The sequence below is a fragment of the Pinus tabuliformis genome, chromosome 9 (assembly GCF_031772625.1).
Source record: "Pinus tabuliformis cultivar Carrire ecotype Pingquan chromosome 9, CPIR1, whole genome shotgun sequence".
Taxonomy (NCBI): Eukaryota; Viridiplantae; Streptophyta; class Pinopsida; order Pinales; family Pinaceae; genus Pinus; species Pinus tabuliformis.
Window position 1 is genome coordinate 1,575,442,574 of NC_142307.1, and position 15,683 is coordinate 1,575,458,256.

General features: G+C 39.7%; 1 protein-coding gene across 1 annotated transcript; it reads left to right on the forward strand.

Moving 5' to 3' along the window:
* The first annotated feature begins 14,055 nt into the window (after window positions 1-14,055).
* Window positions 14,056-15,426, forward strand: LOC149154697 (uncharacterized). The gene has a single exon (XM_089444202.1). It carries the CDS (start codon window positions 14,056-14,058, stop codon window positions 15,424-15,426), a length of 1,371 nt encoding a protein of 456 aa, XP_089300328.1.
* The last annotated feature ends 257 nt before the right edge of the window (window positions 15,427-15,683 follow it).

Sequence of the window (15,683 nt, forward strand, 5' to 3'; positions counted from 1 at the left end):
CAATTTTGTTGAGCGGCAACTTGATCGCTTAGATAGATTCTCAAATGCAAAATCATTTCAAGAATTTGATAATCAGATTCCACATCTTGAAGGGGGGATTCCTATGCTAGATCAACCTATGGAATCTTCTTCTGAAGCACTCTCTCCCCCGCATGAAATTCCAACAACGAATGATACTTTAAGTGATGTGATTGATAGAAGTAGGAGCCTCAATCTTGATTCAGTCCCAACTCAATCAATGGATCAGCCTGGACCATCTATGTGGCTGACAAAGACACTTGAAAGTGTTCATCCTGATGAGGTTGGAAAGATGGGAACTAGAAATTCAAACCGACAAAATGGAGGTGATGTAGATGACTCTGATTCACTTGTTGATATGGATGTTTCTTATGATTATGAATTGAATTTGTCTACAGATTTTGAATCAACCTCCTTCAAAGAAGTTGTTTCTCGTGATGAATGGAAAGAAGCGATGCAAAAGGAGTATGATGCCCTGATAAAGAATGGCACTTGGAAGCTGGTTGATCCTCCATTAGGAACCAAACCAATTGGCTGCAAGTGGGTCTATAAGAATAAGTATAAAGCTGATGGCTCACTTGACAAGCACAAATCTAGGATTGTGGCAAAAGGTTTTGCACAAAAGGAAGGGGTCAATTATGAGGAGACTTTCCCCCCCACGGCAAAATGGGCTACCATCCGGACACTCTTTGCCCTAGCAGCTCAGAATGGTTGGAAAGTCCATCAAATGGATGTAAAACTACTTTCTTGAATGGAGATATAAAAGAGAATGTTTTTATGTCTCAGCCTGAAGGATTTGTTGTGAAAGGACATGAACATAAAGTATGCAAATTTGTGAAATCCTTGTATGGCCTCAAACAAGCACCGCGAGCTTGGTATGAAAAACGAACTGAGCATCTTCTGAAACTCAATTTCAAACATTATGATCTTGATGATGCAACTTTATTTGTCAAGAAAGTTGGCAAAAAAGTTGTATATCTTGTGGTATATGTAGATGATCTTTTGATGATAGGGAACAATGAAAGCTACATTGCATCCACAAAGAAGGAATTGAAGAAAGGTTTTGAAATGACTGATTTGGGCTATGTTCATTACTATCTTGGTATTGAAGTAACTCAACATCCGAAATCCATATTCCTTTCTCAAAGGAAGTAAATTGGAGATCTGTTGAATAGGTTTGGCATGACAGAATGCAATCCTCTTACTATTCCAATGGAGCAAAACATAAAGCTCACATCCACTGAAGGAAAAGAATTTGAGGATGCAACAAAATATAGACAGCTTGTAGGAAGTCTCAACTACCTAACTACTACTAGACCAGACATTTCATTTGCTGTTGGAATCCTCTCCAGGTTTATGCAAAAGCCTTGTGAGGGACATTGGTCTACTGCAAAAAGAGTTCTAAGGTACTTGAAGGGAACTCAAGACGTTGGAATCAAGTATACATAGGTGGACGACTTCAGCTTGATTGGACACTCTGATTTAGACTTCGATGGAGACAAAGAAACTGGGGTATCTACTTCAGGTTATGCTATGAGTCTTGGATCAGGAGCTGTCTCCTGGAGATCACGTAAACAATCAGTTCCAGGAGATTCCACAACAGAGTTAGAATATGTGGCAGCAGCTGAGGCAACAAAAGAAATTGTGTGGCTCAAGAAAATTCTTGAAGATTTATAGGTAAAACAAGTACAATCGACTCCACTCATGATAGACAATACCTCAACAATAAAGTTGGGCAAGAACCCGAAGTTCCATGATCGAACGAAGCACATCAATACTAAATACCATCTGATTCGACATCATGTTGAGGCCAAAACAATCCATCTCCGCCATTGTTCCACTAATGAGAAAATTGTAGACATCTTCACCAAAGCACTTGGAAGAGAAAAGCTTGAAATATTCAAAACGATGCTTGGACTCACCAACATCCCTTCAGATTAAGGGGGGGAATGTTGACACCTAATCATCAAGATTGGGTGAATAACTGAAATTGATGTAAATAAATAATAGAAAATATGAATAGTCACCAAGAGATGAAATGAACAGTCTCTCCCTCATGTATATAATAAAGACCAACCTGAATGAATATCAACAAATTGTTTTTGAGGAGTTACCTCCTGGTCTGACACATATGCTAGCCCATGTTCGCCTAAAAGATGAAAGGGAAGCATATAATACTTACTTTCTGTAATGACACTTGGCCCTAGTCCCAAAACTAATGAAATGAAAAATTCTTTGTTTAGTAACAAGATTTGTGGATGATGGGCTACTTACTCCTTTACTAATTAAGCTATGTGATTTGCAAAAACTAGCAAAATAGATTGAAAAATATATTTGGAATTTGGCCACTTACTTTTCCCCTAATTAAGCTATGTAAGAATTGTAGATAAAATAAATATAATATAATAACTCTACTAAATGTGATTAGTAAAGAAATTGAGTAATTTAAACTAACTGGAAAAAAAATTGCAAAGGTGAAGGTAATTCTTTAAAGGCTGCCAATCACCTGAAAAAAGTGAAATTACAAGGAATTTTTTGCTTTCCGGAATCTATGCGAGTTTTTCCATGCACAGACACAGTTGCATGTCTATTTGAGAAAAAATTGTGGCCTATGCGTCTATTTGTAAGAAATTCATGCGGTCAATAGAAAAAATATGAAGAAGCAAGTTTCTTGGCCACCAACAGGTCCAAAATGCCCTACAAAAATTCCAGAGAGATGTTGAACACCTTGTGAGGTGATACTGCAAACATAGGGTCTCGCAAACACAATTGTTAGAGTAAATAAAAGACAACAGTGGAGTCACCAATATTGTTGTAGTGGTTTTGTAGAAATGGTGTACATCAGATACCTTCTTAGTAGTTGGTTGTTCCCTGGAAACAAATACAAACAGTTTGGTTGGTGTTAGTGGATAAGCATGAAGAAACAAAGTATTGCAAATGGTGAAAAAAATGCATATACAAACATAAAATAAAACAAAGAGATAAAAACACAAATAATGCTTAATGAAGCAAACAAGTCAACACAATTATGGAAAATGGCTCCCTTTATTGACTGTTGGTGGTAGAACATGAATACAAATAGAAGAATACTAAACACTTGAAGAGAATTATTTGAGCTATGGTGCTAAAAAATCCTTAGCAAGGAGGTTCCTTTCTTCACTCTCTTTGCAAGCTTCTCCTCTTTATCAAAGAAGTATCAAGGCTCTCTCAATGGTGAAATCCTCTCCACACTAGACTGGTGGATTGTTAAGAAGCAATTTTGCCAACACAATAGTGCTCTACTTCTTCTTCTTCAACAATGAAATGATGGATTACTCTAATAGCAATTTGTCCAACATAACATTTTCTTCTCTTTGGTCCTTCCATGGCCTCTTTATGTAGAATTTTTTGAATCCCTCTTCCCTCTCTTGGTTCAAAAATGAAAATGACTTATGAGTAGGACAAGAGGATTCCTTTGAGGGTTGCATATCTTAGGGGCGACTCAAATTCGACTGTCCTTAACTAGAACATGTCAGGGAATCATCTTCCAAGTGTGGAAAGTGGTCCTAAATTTGTTGAGTTGGCCTTTTCTTTTGTTAGGATATTCCGACACATAGGATATAGTTAAGTTCAACTTGGTCTAGTATAGAGTTAGGTATAGAGTTAGGTAAAGTGTCTTTCTTTACCGTTGTACATTTTGTAACTTACAATCCGACGGTCACGATATGTAGTGATCCGACGGTTCACTCTCACCTCGGTATTACCGACACTTGATCCGTGGCTTGACACCCGATTGGTCCATGAGTTCTATTTAAAGCGCATGGAGGGTCATTGTTCGGGTAATCCGTGCATGAGAGAAGCTTATGTAAATTTTCATTCTTTGATTAATAAATTGCCTGTAGTACCCACGTTGGGACAGGCCGTGGACTGTTTCCCTCTTTGAGGGTTTTAACCACGTCAAAAATATTGGTGTATTGATCTGTGATCTGGTTGTGAGCGGTGTCCTTTTGGTATTCTTTCTGAAGAACTTACCCTGTAAATTCCTACATGGTATCAGAGCTATTTGAGGGCCACGTCCGTTGGTGATCCAAATCTGAAGCCGGTAGAACTGCATGCGGCTGTCGTTTCCTAGATCTGCTGTTTCTGACTGCTTTCGGGCCGAGAGGACTGCTCTGTTGCGTTTGGAGCATCTGTTCCAGTGAGGAACCCCTTTTGTTTCACGCGAAAAGGTTTCTGGTAGCCCTAGCTGCGTCATTTTTCAGATCGGGAGGTATACAGTGTTTTTTACAGTTTACTGTTACTTTCTCTCAGCTTATTTCGGTTTCGGTTTATTTAGCCTTTTTTTTTAACCGGATCTATACCTTTCATTTCTGCGTATGCTCTTTGCCCTGCGACTCTGTACGATTTGGGCAAATCAGAAACAAAAAGGAATGATTTTTCTCATGCGTATGCTCTTTTCCCTGCACCTTAGTGTGATCTCGGAAAATCAGAAACATTGAGAAAAATATTTAGTTTTTCGGCTAAAGCTAACTTTGAGATTTTTTTTAAAATTTCTAGTTTTTTGGCTAAAGCTAACTTCGAGCCGCAAGGTTCGTTTTTCTTTGCATATTCGTGTTGGGTTTTGTGTTTTGTGTTTTGTAGGGAAAAAGAGCTTTCTCAAGGCAAGCACGCAAACCAAGCCCCCCCCCCTTCTCTCTCTCTCTCTCTCTCAAATTTTTTGTATAGATCAATTAGTTCAAAGCTATTTTAAGAGAGTAGAGGTCTTGGGTTCAAGTCTCCATTTTGTGGGGGCGGATTTTTTCATTCCCACACATTTGCGCACTTTGCCGGCAACGTCAACAATTGTTTTTCAAAAAGCCATAACTTCTTCATCCGGAAGCCTTTTTCAGAGCCGTTTTTTTTAAAACCGCCTATTTTTTCGAGATCTATCCATTGGAACACTTACTTTCAGCATCTTTAGCTTCAGTTTTTTAAAAAAAATGGAAAGTCCATGCCAAGTCATTCTTGACAGCACTAACTACTTCCAATGGGTAGCCTACATGGAAGATTTACTTAGAAGCAAAGGTCTCTTCAGAATAGCCACAGACCAAGAGAAGAAACCAAAAGATGAAGACAAGGCTGCAAAATGGGAAAATAGACAAGATCAAGCACGTGGTTTGATAGGGATGTCTATTTCTCCTGATCTTAGATTCCACATTGCAGAACTTGAAACTCCTCATGAAGCATTAGAAAAACTCGCTAAAGTTTTTGGGATTAAAAATGAAATTAGAGCCCATCAACTTGAAAATGAGTTGCTTACTTTGGATCCTAATAATTTTTCTTGTATTGAAGATTTCTTGTCCAAATTCAAGACCCTTAGATATCTCTTGGAAGGTGTTAAAGTTAAGAAAGAAGATGGTAACCTTATTTATTCCATCCTTACTAAGTTGGGACCAGCGTACTCTGTATTTGTTTCCACTTTCCATTCTACAAGGGAAGCTTTCATTTGTCAAGGAAAAGACTACAAGGCCCCTTCCTTTGACTCCTTTTGTGATTCCTTAATAAGAGAACAAGAAAAACTCTTACACCTTGGTCTTCTTAATCTTGGAAACTCTTCCACGAAAGCGTTAGCCGCCCAGCAGCAACCAAATTCAAAGAATCCTAAGAAGTCATATCCTCAAAAGAATGGTCCTAAACCAACTCAGCCTCAAAATGAAAGATCATTTCAGCAAAATGATAAGACCAATAAAAACAAATGGAAGAAGACTGATAGACATTGTAACTTTTGTAATCGAGATGGCCACTTAGAATCTAAATGCTTTAAGAAGATGGAAGCCTTGGAAGCCACAATGAAGAAACATAACATCCATGTGGAGCCTACTTCAACTTCAACTTCCGAAATGGCACTTTCTGCATGTCGTTGTCAATCATCTCAGTCTGGTTATGCATTAAATGTATCTTCTTCTTCTTCTCATTCTCATGAGTGGCTCATTGATTCTGGAGCCTCTTATCACATGGCCAAAAACCAAGCCATGTTTTCTTCTTTAAATGATTGTAACACCAAAAATATATATGTTGGTGATGATAGATCTCTTAATGTTGTAGGGACTGGAACTGTTCATCTAGACAATGGTCAGTTTAATGATGTATTATGTGTTCCAACCTTATCCTGCAACCTTCTATCTGTCTATCAGATAACTCATTCAGGTGAAGGTAAAATTGTTGAATTTTCACCTCATGATGTTGTAATCAAGGATCTAAAAGATCCTAAACAGATTCTAGCTACTGGTCTTGCTGATGATTCCACAAGGTTGTATAAGTTTCACAACTTTGGGTCATCAAATCTTCCCTCAGTATTTGTTGCTCATAATGATGAAGTGAGCAAACTTTGGCATGAGCGATTTGGTCACTTAAACTATCGCTCCCTTCAGCATCTATGTAAAGAAAATATGGTGACAGGTCTTCCTATGGTATCTTGCAGAGATGGTGTTTGTTCCGGATGTGTACTCGGAAAACATCATCGGGACAGTTTTGACAAACGTGCCTCTTGGCATGCCTCAACCCCTTTACAGCTTGTGCACAGTGATTTATGTGGTCCTCTTCCTGTTGCTTCATTCTCTGGCTGCAAGTACTTCTTAACTTTCATTGATGATTTCTCCAGACGCACTTGGGTATACTTCTTAAAACTCAAGAGCGAAGTATTTAACACATTTTTGGCCTTCAAAGCCTTTGTTGAAAAACAATCTGGACATCAAATTCTTAAGCTAAGAACTGATAATGGTGGAGAATATGTTAAAAACACATTCATCAACTTTTGCACCGAAAATGGAATTCAAATGCAACATACTGTTCCATACACTCCACAACAAAATGGTGTAGTTGAAAGGAAAAATCGCACCTTAAAGGAAATGGCTAATTGTATGCTGCAATCTAAAGGACTCAGTCTTAGTTTTTGGGTCGAGGCAATTAATTGTGCAAATTATATAATCAATCGCACTCCTACTAAGGTTCTAGAGAATATCACTCCAGAAGAAGCTTGGAGTTCCATTAAACCAGATGTAAGTCACTTTCGTGTGTTTGGAAGTGAAGCATGGGCCCATATTCCAGATGAAAAGCATAAAGCTTTAGAACCTAAGAGTGAGAAATGTACTTTTGTTGGATATTCTGAAGATGTAAAAGGTTATAGACTTATTCCATTTAAGTCCAAAAATGTTATCATTAGAAGAGATGTAAAATTTGATGAAAATAAATCGGCCTGCGAGCCTAGTCCGGCGGATGTGCCACCTCTTCCTATCTCTTCTACTTTTGAAAACATTTCTTCTTCAGATGATGAAAGCGAGGATGATAATCCTCCCCCACCTTCTCAGGATCCTCAACTTCCAAGATGGGTCCGTGCTACTCGGGATGCAGCAGGTGATCTTGCCGGTGATCCTACAGATCAGCGACGTACACGTTCTCAGTTTGAAAGAGCCTCTTCTTTACTGGCTCAAGCTCCAGTAAATCATGATCCTGACACTTTTGCAGAAGCTTCAGGCCATCCACATTGGGAAGCAGCTATGAATGAAGAATATCATTCATTGATAACAAATGATACATGGGATCTTGTTCCTCTACCAAAGGGATGCAAACTTGTTAGATGTAAATGGGTTTACAGAACCAAGTATGGACCAGATGGGAAAGTTGATAAACATAAAGCTCATCTTGTTGCTAAGGGTTTTTCATAGGTTGAAGGCATTGACTACACTAAAACCTTTTCCCCTATTGCCAAAATGAACTCTATCCGCCTTATTCTTTCCCTTGCTGCCTCTTTAAATTGGGAAGTCCATCAGATGGATGTTAAATCTGCCTTCTTGCATGGGGACTTGCATGAAGAAATCTATATGGAACAACCCATTGGCTTCATCCAAACAGACTCCAGCCTTGTTTGTCGACTTAAGAAATCCCTTTATGGTCTCAAGCAAGCTCCTCGGGCTTGGTATGCCAAAATGGATAGCTTTCTTTTAGAATCTGGCTTTTCTAGGTGTCATTCTGACAATACTGTCTACACCAAGAAAGTGGGCACCTCTCTTATCATCCTTGTTCTTTATGTTGATGATCTTATCCTTACTGGTAGTGATCCCAACCTTATCAACCATGTGAAGTCCAGCCTTAAAAAGAAATTTGAAATGACAGACTTAGGACACTTACACTATTTTCTCGGTCTTCAAGTCTTGCAATCCAAGGAGGGTATTTCCCTTTCCCAGTCCAAGTATGCTTGTGATATTCTTCGTCATTTTCACATGGAAGACTGTAAGCCAACCCCTTCTCCCTTTCAGTCTGGAGTCAAACTTTCAGTCTCTTGTACTTCTCCTGAAGTTGATGCTACATTATACCGTCAACTTGTAGGAAAACTCTTGTATTTAACCCATACTCGTCCTGATCTTTCCTTTGCTGTTGGCCTTGTTGCTCGTTTTATGCAAAACCCCAGTGAAAGCCATTGGAAAGCAGCCAAAAGAATACTTCGTTATGTTCGAGGTACAGTACAGTTTGGGATTCATTACAGTGCCAAAGCAGCTCCTCTATTAGTTGGTTTCACTGATTCTGATTGGGTTGGTGACCCTGATGATCGGAAGTCTACTGCCGGTTATGTCTTCACTCTTGGTTCAGGACCTATTACATGGGCTTGCAAGAAACAGGCTGCCATTTCTCTTTCGTCAGCAGAAGCAGAGTATCGTGGTGCCGTGGAAGCTAGTAAGGAAGCCTTGTGGCTTCGTCAGATCCTATCAGAGTTTGGCTTTGAGCAGCATCATCCTACCACACTTTGGTGTGATAATCAAAGTGCCATTCAGCTATGCAAAGATCCAGTCCAGCATCAGCGCAGCAAACACATTGAACTACACATGCACTTCATTAGAAAGCTCATTCATGACCATGTTCTTGAAATGCAATATTGTTCAACAGATGATCAGGTTGCAGACATCTTCACAAAGGCTCTCACAGAGGCGAAGTTCACTAAACTTCGATATATGCTTGGAGTACAGGAAGTTGTCACTAAGGGGGGATAGGCTCTAGTGCCTCCTTCCTTCTCTTATTGTGTCATATTTGTAAATCCTTCAATCCTATCCCAAGTTGTTCTTAAGGGGGGATGTTAGGATATTCCGACACATAGGATATAGTTAAGTTCAACTTGGTCTAGTATAGAGTTAGGTATAGAGTTAGGTAAAGTGTCTTTCTTTACCATTGTACATTTTGTAACTTACAATCCGACGGTCACGATATGTAGTGATCCGACGGTTCACTCTCACCTCGGTATTACCGACACTTGATCCGTGGCTTGACACCCGATTGGTCCATGAGTTCTATTTAAAGCGCATGGAGGGTCATTGTTCGGGTAATCTGTGCATGAGAGAAGCTTATGTAAATTTTCATTCTTTGATTAATAAATTGCCTGTAGTACCCACGTTGGGACAGGCCGTGGACTGTTTCCCTCTTTGAGGGTTTTAACCACGTCAAAAATACTGGTGTATTGATCTGTGATCTGGTTGTGAGCGGTGTCCTTTTGGTATTCTTTCTGAAGAACTTACCCTGTAAATTCCTACATCTTTGACCACACAAATTTTGAAGCAAATGTTGCATTGCCGCACAAAGATCAAAGGAAAATCCGCATAGTCGTCACTTTTCACTTCAATTTTATACATTAGACCTTAGGAGAAATTAAAATTTTGAACTTTTATATTGTCTTCAGCTGGAAAATCTTCACCTGTACGTTCTATTGGACGACTTTGGCATCTTTTGGATTATACAAATGCATGTATGATTTTTTGGTGTTAACTATATGAGCTGTAGTCATGATCAATAAGTGTGGAAGTCAAATATGTATGTCCTATAAATGTGTAACTGTTGTGATAGATAAAGATATCACAGTGTGTGTTTGTTTTGTGTTTACTCGCTCTTTGATCTCTCTCTATTTTCTAACATGGTACCAAAGTTGGTTCAGCCTTGACTCTCTCATGAGGGGATGAAATCATGTCCAATTTTAGCCATGATACTCCTTTATAAATAAATTAGTTTAATATAGTGTTTGATCTATTTCTTATGTGAATATCTAATTTGTGTGTGGATTTTGGATAGTTTCATGCAAAGGAGAATTGTGAAGATCTAGTTTTGTTGTTGTTGTGTGAAGTTCCATTGTGGACAAATCTTTGTAAAGGAAGAGGAGATATGCTTGTGAAAAATATGGATCAACATAGATTTGGTTTGATCTAGTGTAGATCTACACTTGAGAGTAATGTCTACATGTTTTAAATGGTGGTTCTCAATATTATCAAATGGTTCAAGATGTACAACTGTGACATGTAGGTGGAATGTTGGCATGTTTCATTATATTTCTAAACTAATAAAATATTGTAGTATTATTTATTGAAAGATCGAGATCCAAATGCTCCACATCTGATGGAAAATACCAATTTGCAGAGTTATTGTTATTATATTTGATATGATCTACATAGATCAGTAAAGAGAAATCATTGATTTTGTCTCTGTACATTTTGGTTGTTGGTGTTTTTGTTTTTATTGGTTATAACAATGGTTGGAAGTTTTTAAACTAGAAGCCGTGGTGTCCAAAACATCAATTCTTTTGTGTTTTTATTGGTTATAAAAAGGGTTGGTGGTTCTTAAACCGGAAGCCCCGGTGTCCGAAACATCAATTCTTGTGTGTTTTTATTGGTTATAAAAAGGGTTGTTGGTTCTTAAATTGGAAGCCCCGGTGTTCAAAACATCAATTCTTGTGTTAGTAAGGTCAAGTTTTTTTATCAAATTTTGAACAAATTCACTATCCAGACCTCCATCCTAGCAGCTGAAAAATAGTCGAAATTGAAATATCCGACAAATGGTGGTTGGTCCATAGGATGGTTCATTACTAGACGACTCTTATCGCAGAAGCCCCAACGATCCTAGGTGTCAATATTGTTGTTATTGCAAAGTTCATCAACGATGGTCAGAGGTGGTTACGTTTCAAATGGAAGTTAAGTGATACCTCAAAGATGTGATGGTGAAAGAGCGGTGCTTGCGAGATTCCAGAGTGTATGTGAGTGCTGATGAAGACTAGTCAGACAAAGATTATCCTTGTTGTAATGTGTTTTCAATGTTTTTCATGTAAGCATTAAGGGAGGGTATTGGAAGTAATGCTTCCATGTGTTGTTTTGAGTTGTCATTAAGAGTTCCCAAGCATTAATATATAAGTTGTTGTTTCATATATATGAGTTGTAGTCATGATCTAGAAGTGTGGAAGTCAGATATTTATGTCCTATATATGTGTAACTGTTGTGATCGATAAAGATATCACAGTGTGTGTTTTGTGTTGTGTGTAATCGCTCTTTGATCTCTCTCTATTTTCTAACACCACTTTCCCTGTATTTCATGTGACAAAGCACTTCTTATGAAGTTTTTTGAAAATTAATTTAAATTTTTTATTTAATTAATTTTATTAAATAAAAATAAAAATAAAAATAAATAAATATATCTAAAATCAAAGTTGTGTAAAATAGTTTAATTGGCAAGTATCGTAAAAATCAATTATTGTGAATTAAGAAATTTGAGATTTAAATTCCTTTGGCTTACTCATTTTTATGAAAAAGACATACATAGGCACCCAAAAGTTATAATAATAGTGGTCAAAATCAACCCATGTCATGTGGATTGTTCAAATTACAATAAATGAATAAATAAAATATTTAAAATTAAATATATTATTATGAATTACATTATAATAAGATGACAAGACACTAAACTTATTAAAACATTTAAAGACTATAAAGTTATTTAATAGAATTAGAGCATAAAATTAAAACAAACAAAAATGAAAGTACCAACACTTTTTAGCTTTAAATTTTTAAAGTAATAAAAGGGCTTATTATAAATATAAGTTAAAGAACAATGAAAATAATTACACCTAGAGGTGCCCATTATGGGGAAATGTTTTAGTGGTGTAAATGTTTGTAAACATTTAATATTTATTTGTTGGATCAATTAACATTATAAATTTATAAAGGTCGTGGAGGCGGCGTAGTGGTAAAGTCGGCCTCGTCATGACGGACTGGTCTTGTGTTCGATCCCAAGCAAGGTCGTAGCTCGTCGTGCGAGTAGTTAGTCTAAACCGGGCCAAGCCCACTACCTTTTAAGGTCGTGGAGGCGACGTAGTGGTAAAGTCGGCCTTGTCATGACGGACTGGTCTTGTGTTCGATCCCGAGCAAGGTCGTAGCTCGTCGTGCAAGTAGTTAGTCTAAACCGGGCCAAGCCCACTACCTTTTGAAGTCACATCTATATGAAATGCATAGTGGTGGGAAAACTGGCTCTGATGCGATTCACCAGCTGCTGCCTCCAAACCCTAGCTGTCGCTGAACAGACCTGCCATCGCCGCCGCAGGCTCCATCACTGATAGCCACCTATGGCACTCGCTGCAGGAGGGGAGAGCTCTGCCTCCCCTCCAAAGGACCCGACCTCAGCTGACAAGACGCAGAAGCCTGTGACTCTGCACCCCGCAGGCACAGGACGAGAATCTGAGAACGACAAGCAAAGAACGAATGGGGAACAGATGCATTCAGTTCAGAATGAAGAGGACAACGAAGGCGACAAGGAGCACGCTAAAACAGAGACACCTCCGACAAAGGTGACCTCAGCTACATGCATTCCAAAAGCTGCAGAACCGATCAGGGTCGAACTGCCCAGCCATCGCATCAATGGGGAAATCCAATTCATGCAGGACTATGCACTCATAGGAAAGTTCTTGGGATTCTGGCCCACAGAAAAAGCCTTACAAGGATGGATAGCTTCAAAATGGAAGCCCAAAGGACAAGTAACTCTGCAACTTGGCCCGAAAGGCTTCTTCACAGCCATCTTCAACTGTTTAGAGGACAAAACAAGGATATTCGAAGGAGGCCCATACTTCTTTAACTCTTCAGGCTTGTATCTAACGGAATGGAAGCCTCGATTCAACCCTGATAAAGAAGACTTCAGTTGGGCCCCTGTCTGGATAAGAATGTATTCCCTTCCTGTGGAATACTGGAGAGAAGACACATTGGCAGACATTGGTAACAGACTGGGGAAATTCATCAAAGTAGCAACAGAAACAAAGACACGCAAATATACCTCATATGCTAGGATCTGCGTCCAGATGCATCTGACCAAGACCCTTGCAGACACGGTAAGTCTCTATCACGATGACTATGAATGGAAACAAACTCTTGATTATGAGCACATCCCTTTCCATTGCCGAAAATTCCATGAGCATGGCCACCTTTTCCGCGACTGTACCTTCAATGCTCAGTCCAAGGCTCCTTCTAATGACCCCAACAAGGACTCAGAAGGCTTCACCAAAGTCCCCACCCGCCGCAGGCATGCCAAGAAAAACCAAGCAGCTCCAGATCAAGCCTTTCAAGCGAACCCCCAGAATCGCTTCTCTGTTCTAGCCTCGCATGATAATCAAGCCAGCCCTATCTCTGCCATCCCGGATCAGCCGCTTCCACCCTCGCCTTCTCATATCCGCTCCAACCCCCTGCTCTCCTCTGACCCAGCATCCTCCATCTCTGCTCCCAACCCATCCATGGAGAAAGCCAAAGTGATTACAGATCTGGGTCCCACACTCCCTTTCAAGGGGAAAACTGTATTGGAAGAAATCCAACAAGCTTCAGATATGGATTTTGATGCAGCTCTAGCCATGAGCCTTCATGCAGTTGCAGAGGAGGAGGACCTCAATACTCCAATCGAGATGGAGGAGGATCCGGAAGACGTAGATCTAGAAGAGCTTGAAATCTCCAAGCTAGACATCTCCAAACTGGAGAAAGCATGCAAACAAAAAGAGTACAACTCCATCCCCCCATGGAAAATAGACAAACTTGAAGGAGTCCTTTCCAAGGTGCAGCACCATAAAAGCTTGGGAATACAAGGAGGCAGTCACTGGGATGGAAGAAAGATCCTCAAAGATACAAAGAAAAGGGGCAGAAAAACAGATCTTCAAAGAACCATAATAGTAGGTGAAATACTGATGGATTCGGGGCAATTCCCCAAGTTGACCAAGTTCTATAAACCCAAATCTCAGTCTACATGAAGCTCATTTCATGGAATGTAAGAGGACTTAACAGTCCCTCTAAACACAGAATGATCAAAAACCTGATAATGCAAGAAAAACCGGCTATAATCTTCCTTCAAGAAACAAAAAGCAGCAGTGCAGTGATAGACCGACTAAGCAATAAATTATGGGCAGGCAGCAGCTCAGTATCAGTAGATGCCTCTGGGGCTTCAGGGGGTCTAGCCATCCTATGGAACCCGCAGATTGTTTCACTAGATAATTTTCACGCCACTCTTCATATAATTCAAGCCACCTTCCACCTCATCGGAACCAACATCCATGGGCATCTCACCAATGTCTACTTCCCGCAGATAATCCAGCAAAAATTGGACATCCTGGACACGATTTCCGCTCTCAATCACAATAGACACTTCCCCTTATGGATTGGAGGAGGCGACTTCAATATAATAAAATCCTTGGAAGAAAAACAAGGAGGCAGAACCAGGCTCGATAGTGACAGTAGCGGCTTCAAGCAATTCCTACAAGATAATCAGCTCATGGATATCCCCACTTCCAATGGCACCTTCACCTGGTCCAACAAGCGCCGAGGTGCTCACCACATCGCCTCAAGGCTAGATCGATTCTTAATTTCAGACAATGCGATCCACCTTGGAGGGGACTTTAATGCCTCAATCATTCCCCAAGGAGGCTCAGATCACTGGCCGATTCTGCTCCAATGGTCCAGACCAGGCAATCGTTGCAATAGACCCTTTCGGTTCGAGGCTTTCTGGCTCAACAACTCCAATTTCAAGGATGTGGTCAAGAATGCTTGGGCATCGTACACCCCGCCTGCGGGAGCTAAGATGTACCAGTTCCAACAAAAGCTGAAGAATATGAAACAAGTCCTTAAAGTATGGAATCGAACTCATTTTGGCAACATACAGGAGAGCAAACAAAAATTGGAACAGCAAATGAAAGCTCTACAACAAACATTCATCCTGGAAGGCCGCACAGAAGAACAAACTCAACAGGAGCAGATCCTCTGGAATCAAATTGAAGAACGCCAAAAACAAGAGGAAACTTTATGGCGACAAAAATCTAGAATCAGCTGGCTCAAAGATGGAGAGAAAAACACAAAATTTTTCCACAAAACCACCATACAACGGCGTATGCACAACAACATCACCTTTGTCAACAATCAACAGGGTGAAAGAATTGAGGCTCATGAAGACATGGAAAAAGAATTTACAGGATACTTCAAGGACATTCTCAAAGAACCTGAAGGAAACAGGGATGAAGCAATCAGCGCTATCACGCAGCATATTCCAAAAATTATAAATGAGGATCACAACAACAAATTGCTCCAAACTACTACCTTAAAGGAAGTAGAAGAAGCTATGGCTTAGCTCAAAGATGGCAAGGCACCAGGGCTTGATGGATTCACCGCAAATTTCTTTCATGAATTTTGGGAACTCATCAAAGTTGAAGTTTGGGACTTAGTGGAGGAATCCCGAAGCATGCACTGGGTCCTCCCAGCCCTCAACTCTACCTTCATAGCCTTGGTACCCAAAGAAGCAGCATCAAACAAACCTGAGAAATACAGACCAATAGCGCTGTGTAATGTGATCTACAAACTTATTTCAAAGGTCATTGCGAATCGACT

Coding starts and splice junctions, on each gene's coding strand:
- LOC149154697 (XM_089444202.1), top strand. CDS start 14,056: ATGAAGCTCATTTCATGGAATGTAAGAGGACTTAACAGTCCCTCTAAA.